At 44.3% G+C, this 22712-nt stretch overlaps 1 protein-coding gene across 1 annotated transcript in view; it reads left to right on the top strand.

Annotated features, from left to right (window-relative positions):
- Nucleotides 1–22712, top strand: part of TNFRSF19 (TNF receptor superfamily member 19) — a 70752-nt gene that overhangs the window by 33182 nt on the left and 14858 nt on the right. The window contains exon 5 of the mRNA XM_044285684.1: nucleotides 11968–12053. Coding sequence (XP_044141619.1) covers nucleotides 11968–12053 — 86 coding nt within the window. The remainder of the gene's footprint in view (nucleotides 1–11967; nucleotides 12054–22712) is intronic.

Raw genomic sequence — 22712 nt, 5'->3', positions numbered from 1 at the left:
CTACCTCTCTCATTGTATACCAATGAAGGGATTTATTAAAGATTAGATGTAGGGATGAGCAAACTTCTGTTTTCAAGTTCGGTGTACAAGATTCCGGTTCGGGTTATCTACGATTTCCGTTATGGATTCCACTATCATAGACCATAACTTATGGTCCGTGGTAGCAGAATCCATAACGGAATTCTTAGATATCTCAAACCTTGTACGCCGAACTTGAAAACACAAGTTCGCTCAACACTAATTAGATGTAACTGTTCCAGGCTGAATGACCACTGTATGATTTTCCCCCCCAATATACAGCAGATGCATAGATTGTGGGAGTAAAATATACAAAAAATAACATCCACTGGCCACTTGACCCGTAATTTCCAACCTCCTCTTCTCATCCATGATACACCCAAAACAGTTGTACATGCTCTCATTATATCGGAGGTGGACGGTAGCCTTACAGAATAGGTCCCCAAGCTGGACCTCACCGGCCATGCCCCCAAATGGATAAACCACGCCCCCAGCTCAGTGAAGCCATGCCCCCATCACCCACCCGGAGCGGGGGGAGGGGGAAGGAGAGCTGTGGGCAGCAGGGGTGCTTCTCTTCCCCTCACTCAGCCACAGGGAGTTTGCAGGCTCTAGTGACTGACTGGGGGTGAGAGAAGCCTCAGTCAGTTGCTGCAGCTCACGCTCAGACAGCGCAGTGCTGCTGTCTGAGCGTGAGCTACTGAAAAGGTGGACATCCCTGCGTCCGTCCAGGCCCTGCGCCGGATGGAGGACAGGGAGCCTGAAAACTGGACTGTCCGGCCTAAAACCGGACATCTGGCCATCCTACTGAACACTAGTGTTGTAACCAGGGACTGTGACACTTGTTGCAGGACTGCTCCACAGATCATAGCCTAGCACTGGAAGTCCCAGCACTGGGACCCTCTGATATGCATATTGTTGATGCAGTCAACTTGTCATGACAGAGGGTAGGGATAAGTTCAGCCCTAAACTCCACCTCTGTCCCTGCCTACTTGCACGGCCCGTCCTAACCGACGGCGTACAACTTGGCAGCAGTCCCTCGCTTAAATATGTGCAGGGGCATAAGAAGATAACAGAAGTACCGTAACTGAATCAAACAAGCCAAAGTCAAAGCCAGGAGGTCACGCAGGTACACAGGGAGCAATCCGATAACAAAGTCAAAACACAATCCGAAGTCTAAAGCCAAGAGGTCACGTCAATTCCAGGGAGGTCACAAGGTCGAGGTCAAAAACAGAGCCGAGGTCAAAAACACACAGAAGGTACAATCCGAAAATGCTGGTGAGGATAGCAAGACCATTCACAGGCAATCTGTGGCCAGCAGGCTGCCTGTTTAAATAGCAGAACAAGTGGGTCACATGACGTGGCCAGCATCTCGTGACCAGAGTCCAGGCCAAACCATCTGAGCGCCGATAAATTGCGATCAGCGCTCAGTACCTCTTTCAGCTTATAGGATGCCGGCCGCGCTGAGGAAGCGTGCGTGGCAAGATCCTCCCCGCCCCATGGAGACGCGGACACAGGCCCTGTCCTTACTCCTACACAGATGCGGGATGCCGGCGGCACCGCAAGGAGGAAGCGCGTCACCGGCTCCCTGTTATAGTACCCCCCTTTCCACGAGGGGCCACCGGACCCATAATTACTGGAGCGGGTTTTTCCGGGTGAGTAAAATGGAACCTTCTCACCAGCCTCGCAGCATGCATCTTACTAGCCGGCACCCAAGACCTCTCCTCAGGACCAAAGCCCTTCTAATGGACCAAATATTGCAGAGAGTTCCGGACTTTTCTCGCATCAATAATCCTAGAGATCTCGAATTCTGGTTGAGAGTAGCTTCCTGTGAAGGGGATACAGGCGACACATACTTTTTAAGTAAACACTTGTGAAAAGCATTATGGATACGAAAGGAGTAAGGTAATCTTAACTTAAGATACAGGATTAATAATGCCCACAGTCTCATAAGGCCCAATGAACCGTGGTGCAAACTTATTCGAAGGTACTTTCAAAGACAAATTTTTGGTGGACAACCACACTTTATCAGCCAACCCAAAATCTACTCCTCAAGAGCGCTTTTTATCTGCGTTACTTTTCTGAATCTCCTGGGCTTTTCTCAGGTTTGACTGAACCCAGAGTGTGCACAGTTCTCTAGCCATTACATCAGCCTCTGGAATTTGCAAAGAGGATGGCAAAAACAAACTAAATTGATTACAGTAAAAAGAAGACATACCAGTAGATTAATTCACCTGGTTGTTAATGGCAAATTCAGCGAGAGGCAGATGTTTCACCCACAGCTGTTGGTTATCGGAGACATAGCACTTTAAATACTGCTCTAGAAACTGGTTCAAACATTCAGTTTGACCATAGGTTTCTGGATGAAAGGCCGAAGAAAAAGACAGAGATGTTACATTTACAACAAAAAAAGCCCTCTAAAACCTTGAAACAAATTGGATACCTCTATCTGAAACCACATTCTTAGGGATTCCATGTAAACGTATAACATGATCAACAAACAGGGAAGCCAGAGTCTTGGCATTAGGCAATTTTGACAGAGGGATGAAGTGTACCATTTTACTAAATCTGTCCACCACCACCCACACAACTGACTTACCCTCAGAAACCGGTAAGTCGGTGATGAAATCCATAGAAATATGGGACCGATTGTGTCTATTTGGGATGGGCAGTGGTCGTAACTCACCCACAGGACAGGGCCTAAGTCTTGGACCTGACACAAACCTCACATGCGGAAACATATGAGTGAACATCTCTAGACAAGGAAGGCCACCAAAAAAAACTGGAAACAAGTTCCTTGGTAGCATTAAGACCTGGATGTCCACTAAAAGCAGAGTAAATGACCAGGGACAAATAATTTTTCACTAGGAGATTGTACCGGAGCCAAGTGTTTTTACGCATAAATTTCAGTCAGTCAAATCAGCGAAGACCGATTGCCTGCCGGCAATATAGGTTGAGGTGGAGTGTCGGGAGGTTGGAAAGCACAGAAACTTAGGACAGGGCATCAACTGTAATATTTTTACTTCCTGGCCTGAAATCGCCAAACAATTACCAACGCACATATAATGTAATGACATTTTATTAATAGAAATACATACAATACAACATAAATCAAACATCATATTAAAATATAGCAGCAAATGCATAAAGTGCTATGACAGAAAAAGACTCCCATGCAGGTAAACTAGGTCAGATATACTGACACTGCTATGGATATGAATATGCAAAATAAATAACCCAAGCCAAACTTGGCAATAATGTTTAATCCACAGCCTACTTCTACAAAAATATATACCGTATTCTCCTTATGAGATGCCCAAACCTGGTGTAAAAAAATCACAGGAACAACGAGGAAAACATAACCTGCTCCCTGAAGGTTTTGGTTAGTTTCTGATCTCCCTTCTACATGTATATACACTAATGTTTTGCCTATGTGTGTCTGGTGGCTAATCAAGTGGATGCTTTATGGATTGGATTATGTTTTCCTCCTTGTTCATGTGATTTATTTACACCAGGTTTGGGCATCTCCCAGTTTTTGTAGAAGTAGGCTGTGGATTAAACATTATTGCCAAGTTTGGCTTGGGTTATTTATTTTGCATATTCATATCCATAGCAGTGTCAGTATATCTGACCTAGTTTACCTGCAAGGGAGTCTTTTTCTGTCATAGCAATTTATGCATTTGCTGCTATATTTTAATACAAACCGGATTCCAAAAAAGTTGGGACACTAAACAAATTGTGAATAAAAACTGAATGCAATTATGTGGAGATGGCAAATGTCAATATTTTATTTGTAATAGAACGTAGATGACAGATCAAACGTTTAATCTGAGTAAATGTATCATTTTAAAGGAAAAATACGTTGATTCAAAGTTTCACAGTGTCAACAAATCCCCAAAAAGTTGGGACAAGTAGCCATAAGAGGCTGGAAAAAGTAAATTTGAGCATAACGAAGAGCTGGAAGACCAATTAACACTAATTAGGTCAATTGGCAACATGATTGGGTATAAAAAGAGCTTCTCAGAGTGGCAGTGTCTCTCAGAAGCCAAGATGGGTAGAGGATCACCAATTCCCACAATGTTTCGCAGAAAGATAGTGGAGCAATATCAGAAAGGTGTTACCCAGCGAAAAATATCATCATCAACTGTGCATAACATCATCCGAAGATTCAGAGAATCTGGAACAATCTCTGTGCGTAAGGGTCAAGGCCGTAAAACCATACTGGATGCCCGTGATCTCCGGGCCCCTAAACGACCCTGCACCACAAACAGGAATGCTACTGTAAAGGAAATCACAGAATGGGCTCAGGAATACTTCCAGAAACCATTGTCAGTGAACACAATCCACCGTGCCACCCGCCGTTGCCAGCTGAAACTCTACAGTGCAAAGAAGAAGCCATTTCTAAGCAAGATCCACAAGCTCAGGCGTTTTCACTGGGCCAGGGATCATTTAAAATGGAGTGTGGCAAAATGGAAGACTGTTCTGTGTTCAGACGAGTCACGATTCGAAGTTCTTTTTGGAAATCTGGGACGCCATGTCATCCGGACCAAAGAGGACAAGGACAACCCAAGTTGTTATCAACGCTCAGTTCAGAAGCCTGCAGCTCTGATGGTATGGGGTTGCATGAGTGCGTGTGGCATGGGCAGCTTGCATGTCTGGAAAGGCACCATCAATGCAGAAAAATATATTCAGGTTCTAGAACAACATATGCTCCCATCCAGACGTCATCTCTTTCAGGGAAGACCCTGCATTTTTCAACAAGATAATGCCAGACCACATTCTGCATCAATCACAACATCATGGCTGCGTAGGAGAAGGATCCGGGTACTGAAATGGCCAGTCTGCAGTCCAGATCTTTCACCTATAGAGAACATTTGGCGCATCATAAAGAGGAAGGTGCAACAAAGAAGGCCCAAGACGATTGAACAGTTAGAGGCCTGTATTAGACAAGAATGGGAGAGCATTCCTATTTCTAAACTTGAGAAACTGGTCTCCTCGGTCCCCAGACGTCTGTTGAGTGTTGTAAGAAGAAGGGGAGATGCCACACAGTGGTGAAAATGGCCTTGTCCCAACTTTTTGGGGATTTGTTGACACCATGAAATTCTGATTTAACATATTTTCCCTTAAAATGGTACATTTTCTCAGTTTAAACTTTTGTTCCGTGATTTATGTTCTATTCTGAATAAAATATTAGAAGTTGGCACCTCCACATCATTGCATTCAGTTTTTATTCACGATTTGTATAGTGTCCCAACTTTTTTGGAATCCGGTTTGTATGATGTTTGATTTACAGTATGTTGTATCTATTTCTATTAATAAAATGTCATTACATTATATGTGCGTTGGTGATTGTTTGGTGATTCCTTGCATGGTGTCGCACATATTCAGCTAATTTGCAATTTGTTTGTATTGGATGCTCCTGTCCTGAAAGTAATACAGAAATTAAAACGTGTAAAGAACAACGCCCATCTAGCCTGCCTGGGATTTAAACGTTTAGCAGACTCCAAAAACATGAGTTTTATGGTCAGTGAGAACTGTAACACGATGTAGGGCCCCCTCCAAAAAATGACGCCACTCCTCAAAGGCCCACTTAATAGCAAGCAATTCTCGGCTCCCAATATCATAATTTCTCTCGGTAGGAGAAAACTTACGAGAGAAAAATGCGCCTGGTCTCAGGTTCGTAAAAGTTGATGACCCCTGGGAGAGTACCACTCCTACCCAATCCTCAGAGGTGTCGACCTCGACCACAAAAGGCTTCTCTTGGTCAGGTTGGACCAAAATAGGAGCGTTAACAAAGCATCTCTTGAGTGTTTCAAAAGCCTTAGTGGCTTCGGGCAACCAATTCACTAAATCCGCTCCCTTTCTAGTTAGGTCAGAGGCTTAACGACAACCAATTTATTTATTTTTATAAATTTCCGGTAGTAATTGGAAAAACCCCAAAAACGTTGTAACGCTTTTAGAGAGGAGGGCCTTGCCCATTCAAGAATTGCCTGCACCTTCCCTGGATCCATCTTAAAGGATTGGGAAGTGAGAACATACCCCAGAAATAAAATTTTCTGTACCCCCAAATATACATTTTTCACCTTTAGCAAATAGTTGGTTTTCTCGAAGAACCTCTAGTACCTGTCTAGTGTGGCTAACATGAGAATCCAAATTGGGTGAATAAATCTAAATATTGTCTAAATAAACTATCAAGAATTTTCCAATAAATTGATATTTTCAGGCATTGACAAAATTCTGGAAAATCGCTGGGGCATTGCTTAAACCAAATGGCATCACTAGATATTCATAATGCCCCTCAGGGGTGATAAAAGCAGTTTTCCACTCATCCCCCTCCTTGATACAAATGAGATTATATGCTCCCCTGAGGTTGAGTTTAGTGAACCATTGGGCTCCAAGGACCTGATTAAACAGGTCTGGAATCAACGGTAAAGGGTATTGATTTTTTTTATAGTAATTTTGTTTAACTCTCGATAATCAATACAAGGTCTTAGGGTACTTTCACACTAGTGGCACGGACCTCCGGCAGGCTGTTCCGGCGGGTGAACAGCCTGTCTGATCTGTCCTGCCGCTAGTGCACAGTGTGCCCCCGGACTACCGCTCTTGCCCCATTGACTATAATGGGGGCAGGGCAGAGTTCCGATGGCGGCACGGCAGCGCATGCCGAGAGGCCGCCGGAATAAAAGTACCGGTATGACATGTAGTACTTTTATTCCGGTGGCCTCTAGGCGTGTGCTGCCATGCTGCCACTCCACCCCGCCCCCATTATAGTCAATGGGGCCGGAGCAGTAGTTTGGAGGCACCCGTGCGCTAGCAGCAGGACAGATCCGACAGGCTGTTCCCCCGCCGGAACAGCCTGCCGGAGTCCCTTGTCGCTAGTGTGAAACTAGCCTTAATCCACCATCTTTTTTTTCAACAAAGAAAAATCCTGCCCCCATAGGGGGAACCAAAGGTCTAATATGACCTTTTTGCTAAATTTCCTTCAGATAGTCCCTCATAGACCTCCATTCAGGGCCAGATAGATTATAAATACGACCCTTAGGGTACTTGGATCCTGGAATAAGTTTGATAGCACAATCATACGGTCTATGAGGGGGTGAGGAACTCTGCATCAGACTTGGAAAACACATCACCGAAGTCACTGATGTAAGGGGGCAGGTTATTCGATTCAGAAGCGATTCCAGCTTGAATAACCGGTAAACGGCACGACTCACACTTTTGTCCCCATTTCTCTAATTCACCCGTGGACCAGTTGATAATTGGGTTATGAATTTGAAGCCAGGGCATGCCCAAAACTACTTCCACAGGTACATTTTTTTAATATCAAAAAGGAACAACTCTCCATATGACTAACCCCCACCATCAAGGTTACCTCAGGCGTACAATATTCCACAGTACCGCCCACCAAAGGAGTGGAATCAATAGCTATAATGTGTATAGGCTTGGGAAGAGACAAATTAGGTAATCCCAATGACCACGCAAAATTATAGTCAATAAAATTAGAGGGGGACGCAGAATCAATGAACGCCTTCCCAGACCCTTTTACTACCTCTGGAAGTACCTTATCCTTCTGATCATCAGGCCTGGAGGATCTCTTGGAGGGAGGAATTTTGAGGCAAAGGCGTACCCAGTGATCAGATTCTCCGCAGTAGAAACAGGCACACTTTTGACATTTAAGATCCCTCCTGGTCATCCCAAGTTGCATGGGTTCTTCTGGGTTACTTTCCAACTTTACTCTCAAGGGTAAAGAGTCCGGTTTGACCACCACCTGTGGAAAAGTCAGAAGTTCTCGCCGTCTTTCCCTAATACGTCAATCTAGTCTGACAGCTAGAGTCATAGTCTGTTCTAAAATGTCAGGGGTGGGATAACAGACCAACATGTCTGTCAGTTCATCGGAGAGTCCAGTCCTGAATTGACTCCTAAGTGCTGGGTCATTCCAGCCAGAGGAAACGCACCATCTCCGGAATTGGCTTGCAGTACTCCTCAACAGGTCTGTCCCCCTGACAAAGTGACTTTAACTGGAACTCTGCCATCGTCGACCTATCGGGTTCGTCATAGAGTACCCCTAAGGCCTGAAAAAATGCTTTAATGGTAGTTAGGCAGGGGGAGTCCACGAAGGGAGGGAGTAGGCCCATTCTTGCGGATCTCCCTGCAGCAAAGAGATGATAATACCTACCCTTTGCTGTTCGGAACCCGCCCGAAGAATGTGGACATAAATGAAAATAAAGCTCACAGCTTTCTTTAAATGTCAGGAAATACTACTTATCCCCTGAAAAACAGTCAGGCAGTGTGACATGAGGTTCAAGATTTTGAGCTGAGGAGGCCACTACAGGTGGGGCCTGGTGCAATTCCTGCTGCTGTAGCCTCTCCACAAAATCCTAGAGACTATGTACCTGGTCCGTGAGGACTCGCATAGGGTCCATGGTATAGGTAAGGCCTGTAAATCTGTCACGACAGAGGGTAGGGATAAGTGCAGCACTAAACTCCACCCCACCTCAGTCCCTGCCTACTTGCACGGCCAGTCCTAACCGACTACGTACAAGTTGGTGGCAGTCCCTCGCTTAGATATGTGCCAGGGCCTAAGAAGATAACAGAAGTACCGTAACAGAGTCAGACAAGCCAAAGTCAAAGCCAGGAGGTCACGCAAGTACACAGGGAACAATCCGATAACGAAGTCAAAACACAATGCGGAGTCTGAAGCCAAGAGGTCATGTCAATTCCAGGGAGGTCACAAGGTCAAAAACAGACCCGAGGTCCAAAACGCACAGAAGGCACAATACGAAAATTCTGGTGAGGGTAGCAAGACCATTCACAGGCAACCTGTGGCCAGCAGGCTGCCTCTTTAAATAGCAGAACAAGTGGGTCACATGACGTGGCTATCGTCACGTGACCCAAGTCCAGCCCAAACCATCTGAGCGCCGATAAATTGCGATCGGCGCTGAGTACCTCTTTCAGCAAGGAGGATGCCGGCCGTGCTGAGGAGGCGTACGCGGCTGGGTCCTCCCCGCCCCAATGGAGACGAGGACACAGGCCGCGTCCTCACTCCTGCACAGATGAGGGATGCCGCCGCCGCAAGGAGGAAGCGTGTCAACGGCTTCCCCGTTACACAACCCCTTTCATACATCCCATATTAGCAGAAAACAGGGCCTTACTGGTTCTGCTTTAAAGCACAGAACAGTTTTACAGTCTGGAAAGCCACTAATCTGTGTGGGATATCAGCCGTAATTTGTGTCGAGAAGTGAAAATATCACATACTTGTTTTGACAAACACAGGAGGTGTAGATCGCAATTTACCTTTACCTTCTATTTAGTACATTTTTGTGCTCAATTTTAGCAGATGAAAGATGTTTGCTGTAAATGCCAATTCCTATCTTGTATAAAAAATGGCATCACGCGTTTCAGGGCCGCTCTCTGCTCGCATTCCTTCACAACACTATGAAATTCCCATTTACTTTTCGGCACGCTTGTAACTTGCTCTCACTACCCCGGATCATTTTTCGGCCCTTTGAAGGCTTTTCTGCTTCTGATTGTGTTCGTACATTTTTAGAGTATTTGTTCCACTCTGCTTGGTTAAGTCCACAGACTTCTCTGTTGTGATTCCAAAGTTGCAATGACCATGCCTGACTGAAGTAACTCGGAGCAGCCATGTTGTCAGGAATGCAGCAATTGTTTTTACATGCCACGCAGTGATCTCACGCTACAGAGCAGCCTCGTAGCGGGATAACTCAGAACATCTTTAGGCTCTTGTTTTATTTAAGTGGGAAGCGTCTGCAGATGCATCGTGGACTGGCTCTTCCCTTAGAGGGTTTTTCCAGATGTAACACTGATGAAATATCCTTAGGACATTCATGTCATTATTTGAACCACAGATCGCAGGACGTTCAAAACCAGGTCCAGAATTTCTCAGGAATAACCCCACCCTTGTCTGGTTCCGTTGGTGAGCTTGTATCTGTCAGCAGTTTTGATCAAGCTGACAGCATTAGGCAGTGGGTTGGCAGAGCAGGACAGGCATACCTTTTGCAGGGCTTTTATTATTGGGAGTAGTATAAAAATGAAATTTCTTCTGCCAGGTTCTGCTCCTGCAAGTGCACTGGAGGTGGAGCTTCACTGTGAAGTGCTTTCTGCATTGAGCTGCTTCACACCCACTCCCCTGTGCTCTGAGTGACAGCTGTAGCATCCAACCAGGAGACCAACACAGCTGTCACTTAGAGCAGAGGGGAGGGGCTGTGAAGCAGCTCAGTGCAGAGAGCACTTCACAGTGAAGCTCCACCTCCAGTGCACTTGCAGGAGCAGAACCTGGCAGAATAAAACTTCATGTTTACACTTCCTCTGATAAAAGGTCCACAAAAAGTTAGTTTGTGCTGCTCCCCCACCTACTCTTGTCAACAGCTTAGCAAGGTCATAACTGCTGATAGATTCCCTTTTAAAGTGTTTGCTCTGAGGGGGTGTGACCTTCACTGCACCAACGGCAGCATCCGTGTCTGTGCAACTGTGTCAGGTGCCGAGCTGCAGTACCAAGCACTGCCAAATGAACAAAACCTCCAGCATTGTGACCCCTTTTAACTGTTTTCCGATGGGTCAGAGGAGTACCACACTGGTTTGGTGTCACGTTCGGGTGTGAGAGGGAAACACCACACTGAACATAGGAGGGAAATGGGTGGGGGAATATGGCCTGGAAACTAGGGAAAGGAGATAGGACACCTCCTAGTAAAACCCTAATCAAAGTCCTGACTAACTACCAGTATGAACAGAACCCATAGGTAGGTGAGTTCATACACAGGAATACCTAGTGTCCTAACTTACCTAGGTACTAATGTCATGACTGAGACAACCTGTTCCTCCAAAAGGAAGGACGAACAGGAGTCTCCCTCAGGCCTTAATTCAAATGACAAGGAAATGCAACATACAAAATAACCCAAACAAAAATACAAAAGGGAAAGAAAACACTTAACTTCAAGTGGCTATGGCAGCACCAGGAACTCAGCCAAGATCCACACACCAGCAATCCACAATTCAAACAGAAGCTATAAACCGCATAGCATAGTGGGAGACACAACAATAAATAGAGAAGGTTAAATGACCTATAATAGCCACACCTGGGGAAAGAAGGTGTGGCAAGCACCAGAAACAACACAGACGTAACATAAAACATGTCAGATCAAACCACATGTTGGCAGTCTCACCGATCTCCTGCCACCTGTCGCGGGAACCTCCGTGACATTTGGCTGCATTCATAAAGATGGACATCTGCGAAAAAAAAAATTGTCAGCATTGCCATATCATTCTGCGTTTGTCTGCACCGATGCTGGCCATATTATAAGGTCTGGCCTAGTGATCTGGGGACAATAAGGCTTTGTGATGGGATGACAGTGATCAGAAAAGAGATTTTTTTTTTTATACTGAACGAGATTTCCTATAGGAAAGGGAAGAATATTATTCACAGGTCTTTTTCACAGTGCATAGGATCTGAGGACGGGCAATTGGTGAGGCTCCTGCCTATCACTCCTGGACGGCTGTACAATGCTATGCCACACTATTAATATACCCTCCTTTTCCCACCTCCACCTTTTTATTGGTAACGGTGGTCTTCAAACATGCAAAATCCTTTGTTCTGTTGGGAAATCAGTGTGTGCTTTGGATTTTAGCAATTTTCACGGTTTTCTGAGACATTACAACTGATGATTCTCTGGATAGGTCATCAGTATCTGATCGGTGGGGGTCTGACCCAGGTGTCGGACCCCCACGATCAGATACTAATGACCTATCCAGAGGCTAGGTCATTAGTAATATAGTCTCGGAAAACCCCTTTAAATGACCCTGTTTGTACCAAAGGAAGAAATAGTAACTGTACTGGAATGAAATGAAAGTATGAACAGAAGATGGGGGGGGGTTAAGTCTTAGAAAACCAGATGTGGAAGAAATTTCATGAATATGTAACATTGTGTGTTACAGGTTCTATAGGAAGACAAAGCTTGGTGGATTTCAAGACATGGAGTGCGTTCCCTGTGGGGATCCCCCGCCAACATACGAGCCTCAGTGTAAGTAGATCACATCAATCACTTAGGCTTGTTCTCGTGTTGGTCTGTCTATATTATGTTTCAGTTTCGCTGTAGTCCCCCCCTGTATATACATGTGTTTGTATATACATATATTTTCTCAGAATTTGTGGTGCTCTGTTCTTCTGTTATTCCTCTTGGAAATGTATTAATAAATTGGCAGCTAGATATTACCATTCCCCTTGTCAACAGCTCTGGGCAGATGGAAAGCGTGTGAGGACAATACGAGGTCCAGCTTTGGGTCAGATGTCTTGTGAATTGCGTGGGAGAGACTTATGAGAGCTCTGAACGTTAGATTTCTACACAATGTCATTTGGTAACATCTCACTTGGTGACCTTTTCACGTGAAATTGAAATTGCATTTGTGCAGTGGATTTGAGAGGTTTCGTTTGTTGAAGTTTTTCTGGTTGTCAGAACATTGGGATGTGGTTTTTTCCAGTGTTTTTGGTTTTTTGTTTCTTTTTACTTGACTTTTTATTATTGGTTTTTCAGAGGATTTTTTTTTCAGTTTTTATTTTGGGAAAACTGCAAAAATGTATAGAAAACTTTTATTTGCGAACTAAAGCTTTTTAATTTTTAAATATTCAAACTGACACCAAAATAAATTATTAAAATAGGTTCTCTAGTTTGTTTAGGCCATTTTGATATGTTAGAAGGCTGAGTTTTCTCAGCCTGCATTTGTGGGAGGAGCGTATAGATATATATACCCCCAGGGGGGTGCTTGCTGGCTGTGTGCGCTTCCGGTACCCCCACCCTCCCTCCCTTGATCTTTCACACTCACCCAGGGTATGCCCCCTTATAGGCCTACCCATGCACTTGGCTAAGGGCACACCACCAGCCATTCAGTTAGTTTACTATTGGCTACCCAGCCATCCCTTTCACCACAGTGTCTCATCTTCCAGCCACGACCACAAATAATATTTATAGTTTTGCATGTCCCTGCACAGTCAGCACGGATTGGACAGTGCCAGACGTTGTAAGGGCACACCCCAAAGTGGTGACACCCAGATGTTAATTCCTATATACATATCTGAGGAATAACAGAGGAATTTCACAACACAGGGTTCTAAGACAAGATGTGGCAGAATGGTTATTTTATGGGGAATCTGATTATTTACTAGAGACATGACAGGTTCTCTTTAAAGGAGTTGTCTGATATTACAGTCACTCACACAGTGAAGCAAGGTGTACCGTCGCCCGCTTCATCGGTGGAGTGCGCATGTGCCTGAGGCCACCAGAGAAGAGTCCTGGACTCTTCCCCCAGTAACTCTGAATTTCATTTTCATTTTGACTGCTGGCTGGTTGTATTAATATCTGATGCTCCTGAGAGTATCAGATCCTTATGTACCCGAATGGCGGCCAGGAGAAGGGCTCAGGTAGCCCTCCTGGCCATCGGCTTACTGGAAAATTTCCCTGTGGGGTATATGGCCACTCTGCCCTTGCCCTTTAAAAAGCTTGCCCATAGAAGCTTCCATTAGTCTCATTGACCTTTCAGAGATCCAGTAAAAGCTAGGAAGTCTTTAGGGCAGTGCCCACTGGGAATGGGTACAGGTGGCACTAGGAGAGCTATTTTATATGCAGTGTATATCTTCATTCAGCTCAGTGGCACTGACTTTGATTATGGATGTTTTAAAAAAAGTTTTTATTTGTTTTTAGTAATGTTTGTAATTTTTTATTAGTTTATTTGCAAAGTTTTATTTTGTTTTATTTTATATGTTTTGTATGTCTTTTTCTATACAGTACCTTATCAATCTTGTACCCAAAATATTGTGCAAATTCATCTGACAAGACTGCACTCTCTTTAACAAAATAGCATCATTTTCAATCCCTTAACGATGACTCCGACCCCTTTCTGTTTCTCTACTTCATGGGCTACAGTCAGAGTAAACCTAAAGCCTATTATAGCATCTTGTCCCGTATGGTGTTGACTCTAGCAAAAGCCATTGTTGATCCTAAGTAGCTATGAGTTGATAAATTGACTCTCCCCTATAGTCGGCAGCTTAGATCTTGGTTGTGAAATATTTTTCAAGAAAGCTCTGATGTGAGCATTGAAAGCAGCTCAGTCTCCAGCAGATGTGTGTGTGTATTACAGGACGGCGCACACAGATTAGATTTCAACCATAAAACCCAAGTGGTCTGCGAGGAGGAGGCAAATATTTGTAAGCCCTCTTCAAGTGCTTTGGTGGCCAATGAAAGTGTTAATGCCTGTGGGGCCCCCATAAATTAACAAAGTCTTTTGTATCCCTGAGATACTTTGGCAAGTGTTTTGTTTGCCTGTGAACACTTGTAAGGGGCATGAACTTCCTGTGCTAAAGGCTTATAGAGTGGAGCGAGTTTATTAAGACTTTGATCAGAAATTCTAAGAACTAGTAGCAGTTGATTATTACCCAGCTGGCAATAAATCTCCCGTCTTCCTTTCATTCACTGGTTTAAACATTTACCCTCCGCCGGAGGAGGGATGGTGGAGACCTCCTTGTAGAAGCACTTTGCAGAGTTGATACCCAGCACTTTGGGCGGTCACTTTGGCTTAAAGAATTGTTAATAAGGCAATAATGAAATTTTGGAAACTTTTTGATTTGTTTTCATTCATATAGAATGTATTTTTAGTACAGAATAACTTGTTTAGGTTATGATTTTTTTTTTTTTCTAAGAAGGTGATCTACACTCAGTCCCCTTCTGGATAACCCAGTTTATTTGTGTGGTCGAGACCTATGATCTGTCATTTTTTAAATGGATAGAGAGCTCTGGTTTACTGACATTTTGAGAAAATGGGCAGTAGGATACAAATACAGGTACCTAAAAATAAAAAAAAGGTACCATGCTTGCCTTTTAAAATGCACGCCAAGTGTCCTTGGTCCGCTGGTGCTTGTTCTGGTCCTTCAGCACATAGATGATGTTCAGTTTCCCCCCACAGTAGTAACATCCAAACATTGCTAGCAGGGTTCCATGATAGAGACAGAACTTATTTCCAGCCCTGAAGAGGTAGGTTGTGCAGACTCAGTGAACATTTTAAAGGGGTTATCCACCTTCCTGGAGCCTTTCGTCCAGAGCTCCCCCCTACAACCTGTGGAGGGAAGCATACTTGCCTGCTCCCTCTGCTTGGTTCCAGCTCCTTCATTCGCCTGCTGCGCTCTGGTGCCACCTGTAAACTTCCTGTTTGACCGGAGTCTCCATTTGACCGTTGCAGCTAATGACTGGCCGTAGCAGTGACGTGTTTCCCATGTGGCGAATGGTGGATGTCACCACTGTGGACAGTCATTGGAGTTAGAACCCAGCGGTGGGGAGTAGGCAAGTATGCTTCCCTCTGCAGGTCCAGTGACGTGAGGGTATCTGGCTGAAAAGCCGCCAAAAGTGGACAACTCCTTTAAGGCTGGGGGCTACATAGTAACGTGTCGCACAACAGCAAGTCTCAGAGAAGTCCTGCAACAAGTAACGTTTGTGTGACTTCTCTGCAACTTCCTGTTCCACGTAACTTGCATTGTGGTCTGTGACAGCAAAGTCTGGTGCGGCTTGCGCCCTGCAACCAAAAATTCCAAGTGTTTGATTCTCTGGGATTGTCGTGTCGTAGTTGCAGCTATTTGCATGTTGCACTGCGACACTATATGTTCACCTTTTGGGGGGTTTGGGCAGACCCACCCTCCTGACCAGACCTCAAAGGGAAGCATACTTACCTGCTCTCCACGGCTGGGTCACGGCTCCTTCTCTGCCTGGTTCCCGTTGCCTCGCTTAGGTCCCCCACTGTCAACATACGCTTTGACGCTGGTGCAGCCAGTGACCAGCCACAGTAGTGACCTGCCCCCCTTGCATAGTGTCGGTCATGTGATACCAGCGGGCCAGATCTCCATTGCAGCAGCATCAAACAGATTTTGACAGCGGAGGACCCTAGCGAGAGAGCCGGGATGCAGCGGCAGGAAGCAGGCTTCCCTTTACAAATTTGGCCAAAGGATCCTCTGGTGGGTCCAAGCTTGTACACAGTAATAGACCCAAAAGCTGTTGTGGGCCCCTGTGAGTAGGAAAAAAGGCACAACACCATCTAACCTAGAAAGCACCAATGCTTCCTAATGTCTATTTCATTGCATGAAAAATACTGTTAACTATTGTCATAGATTGTACTGCTGCATATCAAGGGGGCCCACACACTTTTTTTTGCACAAGGGCCCCTTACATTTTGTCTCTAAACCAGATATCCAATTAAATCTTATTGATGATACATCCTAAATGTGCAATGATAAGGGAGGGCCCTCAGAACATTTTCCTCTGGTTGGCCCAAGGGTCTTCAGCCCGTCATGAACACCGCAACAACGTTCCTAGACAATGCCTTGAAATGTTTGGTGGAAGGTCATCTTTTCCACATTGGAACAATGAGCCACAATTTTAAATCCATCGCCCACTTCGTACTTCATGTTACAGTAGAGTAGACCATTGCAGGAGCCAGCTAGACTACTCCATGAGTCAGTCTGTGTCCTAAGCTGGAACCATCTACATGATCTCCGGATTTACTAAAAAGCATCTGTCAGCAGGATCAACCCCTGCCAGGTTTAATATGGTTGATCCTGCTGATTAAAGCGATAGTGGTCTTGTGAAAATCGGTTGCAGCATTCCTGTTCCAAAACAAAAAAACTTATTTTGTACACAGACTAATGGCTTCAGTGCACCAAGGGGTGGTCCTTAGCTCCTCGGTGCACCTCTGCTCCTTAGCTTTCACAGAAGTTCACTGAAACCCTCATTTGAATAAAGATTAAAGTTTTTATTTTCTCAGGAACACCGCAACCGATCACAAGACTGGTATAGCAGCAGGATCAACTCTACTAGGCAGTATGCACTGGATATGCTATAAATGTCTGATAGATGCAAGTCCCACCTGAGAAATCCATGTTCTTGACATAGGTACTGGTACCAGAGATGGGACCTACACCTAGTATATGTTTATGGCCTAGTTGACAGTTTTATCTACACAGGATATATTATCCATTACAATAACATTGTTATGAAAGGCTTTCAAAAACATATCGGTGTCGGTTCATTTTTCAAGTATTTTTTTATTATAAGAACCTGTACACATGATGTATTTGCACAGGGCGCATACTGCTCCACTTATCAGTAATGGTAGATAAGAGTCATTTACACTGAAGGTTGAGAAAGCCCGGACTGACAGAAGAGATTACTCCTTTACATTAGGTAAAAGGAACTTCACATTTTACTGTTTATGACCATTTTATGGTATGAAATTGAACTGCCCTCCACCACCTGCCAGTGGTCTGGAAAAAGAAATATTGAGTCTTTGCAAAAACTTGTCAATAAAAGTAAAAAAAAAACAATGAAGCAGCAAACTTTGTGAAAAACAAAATTTGTCAGTCTCAAAACTTGTGGCCCCAACTATACAGTGGCACAGACTAAGGCTACTTTCACACTAGAGTTTTTAGCGGATCCGTCATGGATCTGCAAAAACGCTTCTGTTACAATAATATAACCACATGCATCCGTCATGAACGGATCCAGTTGTATTATGTCTTCTATAGCCATGGCGGATCCGTTTTTCTATTGTCAGAGAAAACGGATCCGTCCCCATTGACTTAAATTGTGTGTCAGAACGGATCCGTTTGGCTCAGTTTCGTCATGCGGACAGCAAAACGCTGCAGGCAGCGTTTTGGTGTCCGCCTCCAGAGCAGAATGGAGACGGAACGGAGGCAAACTGATGTATTCTGATCGGATCTTTTTCCCTTCAAAATGCATTAGGGGAAAACTGATCCGTTTAGGACCACTTGTGAGAGCCCATGACGGATCTCACAAACGGAAAGCCAAAACGCTAGTGTAAAAGTAGCCTAAGTTTAAAGGGGTTGTCACCCCCAGAGGGCCTTTTGTGCAGGGGCCCCTAAGACCGTTGCCGGACCTGCGGACAGAAGAATATCTCCCTGCTCCTGGACGCTGGGTTCTGGCTCCCTCACTTCTCCACCACTTCCATTCTTCTGGTGTCTACATCCAATTTGACACCGGTCATGTGGTCGCTAAAGCCAATGACTGACTGCAGTGATGCCGTGTCCGCCATGCATCATGTGACCCAGTGATGTGATGCATGGGGGGAACCGAGATGCATTACCACACACAACCCTCGGATAGGTGTTTCATAGGAAAGCAGCCATGGTTTTTAAACCCTGGACAACCCCTTTAAAGTGATCGAATAGTCTGTCACTTGTCCCACAGCAGTTTGCCAAGCCCTAGGTTGCTGTGTCATTTTCATCCCAAGGCGTTTAAGGCCAGATGCACCTTCCTACAACATTGGGAAGAAAAAAAAAAACCTGTATCCATAATTATCTCTTAGTTGCTTATAGGCATATCCATTCCAGCATGCCCTTCCTGATGTTCCAATGCCCATAGGGGCCGACATGATTTTCTTAGTTTTTTTTCTCTGTGATGGTTGTGTATTTAAAGCAGCCTTTGTTTTAGTATTAGCACTGATGAGCTATTGTGGAGCAGAATCCGAGACTGCCCTTTTTACATTGAAATTCTTAATCATCCTGAACGCCACACCCATTAGTTATTTAGTTAACATTCGGGTCCTTAAATCATTTGTGACAGTGAGGGCTGCTGAAAACACCATCCAGATGGGGGAACTGATGTGTGTGTTTAGGTTTTCACATATCTCCGCTTGATCAAAGTTCTCGGTTAGAAGAATGTTATACATTCAGGCCATCAATTTCAGAGTCTGCTGCCTTTCTTATCCTTTTATCGCATACATGGAAATCTTATTTGTGTTGCATGGACAGTCTTGGCTACAGATCATTTTGGTGCACATGTTCTAAACTAGAGCAAACTTTTTAAAAGGTTGTGCCGCCTTTTATACACATGCACATAAGGGCAGATTTACTAAGCAAATTATACCAGAAAACTGGTGTACACCCAATGCACCAGATTATACATTTTAGAATCTCTTTGTACCCCTTTAGAGAATTGTAAGTCTATAAGAGGGGGCTAAGAGGAGTTCTAAACTGCACTAGATTTACAAATGGCATGTGCCACAATTTGGCACAAAATACTGGTCTAAAGTAAGCTACCCAAGAGGGGGCATTGAGAAAAATGTGTAACATGTCTATCAAGCTGCACCAAATCTATCATCAAATTGCATGTTCCAGTGTGACAAGTTTCGTGCATATGCAGCCCACCTGGTCTAAAGTGACAATCCCATGATTATTGTAAAAAAAAAAATGAAAACCAGACATCACATAGTACATGACAATCTCTTTCTAAGAAAGCTAGAACCAGCCCTGTACCTCACATGGATCCAGAGATCTCCTCATTCATTGCTGTAATTGCTGTTCTACATTTCTTTTAGCTTGCAGACCAGGGGGTGTATCCTTTCTTCTGCAGCTCTTTCTCTGTAACTTTCAGAACTTGTAACAGTATATATGGTTGTTGAAAGCTGAAGGATGGAAGATCAGACCTCAGATCAGACCCCCAATCCTCATCAAACCTCATTTGCATAATGAAAGCGCTCATTAGTATATTCACTCCATAAGATGCACTGCCATTTCCCCCCCCCCTTTTTTAAAAATTTTTTTAGGGGGGGGGGGGGTGCATCTTATGGAGCAAAAAATACGGTAGGCATTTGATGCGATAAAGGTATCACTATAGCTCTTGTTGCACCCAAGCTCCACCCCTTTCTGTGGTTAGCCCCTCCATCACTGTTTTTCCACCTGGTTCTGTCAATCAACACCCTTGTATAAGGTCAAGCGAGTTATTTGGGAATAATTTCATAAGGAAAAGACCTATTGGTTGGCTCAAAATGTGTTTGTCTTCTGTTGGACCTTTGAGGCCCTGTTTTATGTTTAGATCCTTATTGTATGAGGGCCTGAGCCCACCAGAGGATCCTCTGATAGTTCAGTTGGACCCTGGACAGAGGGGATTTTGAAGCAGCCAGAAGACTTTTGTACTGCCATGTGGCCTTCGTGTTCTTTATAAGTGGCACCAAGCCTCCAATCTTCCCAGATGCATTATGTCAATTTGACCCTAGTGTCATTGCTGATGTAGTGATGAAAATTGACTGATAGCGGGCACTAGTCTGGCGCGGTTTTCTAGTTAATAAATTTGAAAAGCCCTGCAGTGAAGAACGAGCAGCTGAATGGGGAGAGGAGAGTAATGGCGGGTTTACACTGCCCAATTGTCGGACAGATTATAGGGAACAAACGTTACTACGGAAGCTCATTCCCAATAATCCACCTGTGTAAAGGTGCCGCAAATCTTTCATTCGGACACCTCAGTCATCATTTCTGGGTGGCAGATCTTGCTGTGTGAATAGCACTCAGCTGCCCAGAAACAATAAATCTGTTTGAGGATGTGCGATGGCTACTGCGGTGGAGGTGATCGCCGTATGTAAATTCAGCTCTTCACCTCCACTGACAAGCAGGCAATTATCAGAAAGGAACAGGGCATCTAAATCCAGCATAAACCACTGCCAGAAACCTCTTATCTCTGCCGAGAACAAAATAATTGGGTTCGTTGATATCCATCAGCCCGATCCATCTTTCCCCGGCACAATGGTTGGGGAGCGGAAGTCAGGAGACCAAATTCATATTAGTTTGTTGGCAGATCCCACTTAGATCACCAGGTTTGGCTGACATTAATGCGATATGCTTGACCTAGATTAAGATTAATCCTAGATGAAGTACATAAATAGAATTGCACATACTAACCACCTTGTTGTTTGTGAATTGTTCTTTAATGGCGTGTTCCTCCGCCTATAGCAGCAATCATTTTGCTAAAGATTTCCTATAATTTAGTACTTTAGCCCTCATACATCACGTAAGGGGGTCTCTCTTTGCCTGGAACATGCTGTGCTTCTTGTTTTGTAGACCACTGGATGTAAAGAAGATGAAGTGAAGCCCACCACCAGTATGTCCCCTCTCCATATTCCTCCACACAAGTTGCTGAGCAGTGGGGAAAAAAATGGCTTTGTTCCTCAGTAAACCTCACACGGCCACTTGAGCAATTGTGCATCCGACACATCAGAGGTGCATGAGAGTGTCTCCTGTACCCGCTTTCTACATGAATGGCTTCTCGGCTTGTGTTTGAGGAGTCACATTACACTGGATGTCTGATCTTCCCTCTCAGCCTAAAACAATTGGTGTATTCTTTGTTGAGAGAGAGAATGTTTTAAAGGGCTTCATTGTGCCTCCGTGACCCGTTCAGCTGTGTGTATTTATCTCATTACAAAAGGCATAAATGTAATGTCAAGCCAAACAATGTGTGTGCCAAGCATTCATAACTCGCTCTTCGGTAGGAGGGGGAGAGCCACCGAGCCTGTGTGCAGCACATTTCCAGTTAAGAGTTGCTTGGACCTCCTTTATATCTTGTGCAAGCTGCAAGTACCTTGGGTCTGTGATCCAGATAAAAGTTAGAAATGGAAAACCAAAGCCCATTGGTGTCATGCTGAGCTATGGGCACGGTGCTTGTAAGGAGAATCACAAAGTCCCTTTGACGCCATATTAGGGAGAGGTAGACATTATGTGCCGCTATATGGCATCTCTGATAAAAAAAAAACACATAAAAAAATTCTGTATGAAATCTAAGGCATACAGAGATACTTTAGCACCCCATGGGCCATGTATTATGGCTTTGTACAACTTAGGGTTAATAAAACATTTGTATGGATGAACCTTTGGGCTTACTTTGCATGGGTTCTCCACTCTACAGTTCTTACAAGGGTCCCTTAACCCCCTCACCTGGAAATCTGGCCATACACATTAGACTAAAGTTTATCAAAATGGACGATTTCAACCAAGGCAATAGTTTTAGCCAACTGAAAGATAATTCATGGACGAAAGATGTTCTTTGAAAGAACGTTCCCAGAAAGTTCTTTCTTCCATTGCTCGGTTTCATTGAACATGTATGAGGAATTTGAACACCTGTAATGGCCAATATGGACTAAAGTGTGTAAGGCTGTGTCTGTGAAACGAACCTTTACCAGATGATTGTCTGTTCAACCATCAATCAGCTTTAATCTAATGTGTATGGCCAGCTTTAGCGTTCAGTTTTGTAGTGTTCCCTGTGGTACTATCACAGGGTAAATTGTAGCATTACACAATGTCCGTTTGAATCAATGGGTTGTCCAGATAGAACATGTCCTCCAGAGTGAGAGATGCTCTCCACCCTGTCCAAGAGATGAAGATCCTGAACAAAGGATCTCTTTGAATGAGTTTTCCTAAACTAGACAGCTGATTTACCAGTTTAACAACTACTTAAATACCTCACAGTATGCATGAAGTGCTTGAAAATGTGTAAAATTGTGTTTACCATTACATTTTTCGTGGCTCTTTGACAAAGAATGTTCTCATTCACCTCAGCATCCGTCCAAGCCAGCTGCCTACCAGCATGGTTTTAGGAGGCATACAAACTTCATGCAGATGTTGGCCTGGTTGGAAATTGATGTCTTTGTCTGCAGTTGGGCTAACCAGTGTGCCCCTATGAAAATGTCAAGAGATAGTCATCACCAAACAAGTCCAGACTTCCACACAGTAAACAAAAGCCTACTTGGATATTTATTTTCAAAAAAACTGTTTTACACTACAAGTAATATGGGGGCAGTGTTTGATTTCAGACTGTAGGGTATCTATATTATGTGATAGATGTACCTATCATGTCCATACA

Source organism: Bufo gargarizans, chromosome 3, assembly GCF_014858855.1.
Source record: "Bufo gargarizans isolate SCDJY-AF-19 chromosome 3, ASM1485885v1, whole genome shotgun sequence".
Taxonomy (NCBI): Eukaryota; Metazoa; Chordata; class Amphibia; order Anura; family Bufonidae; genus Bufo; species Bufo gargarizans.
This window is presented reverse-complemented; position numbering and strand designations above follow the sequence as displayed.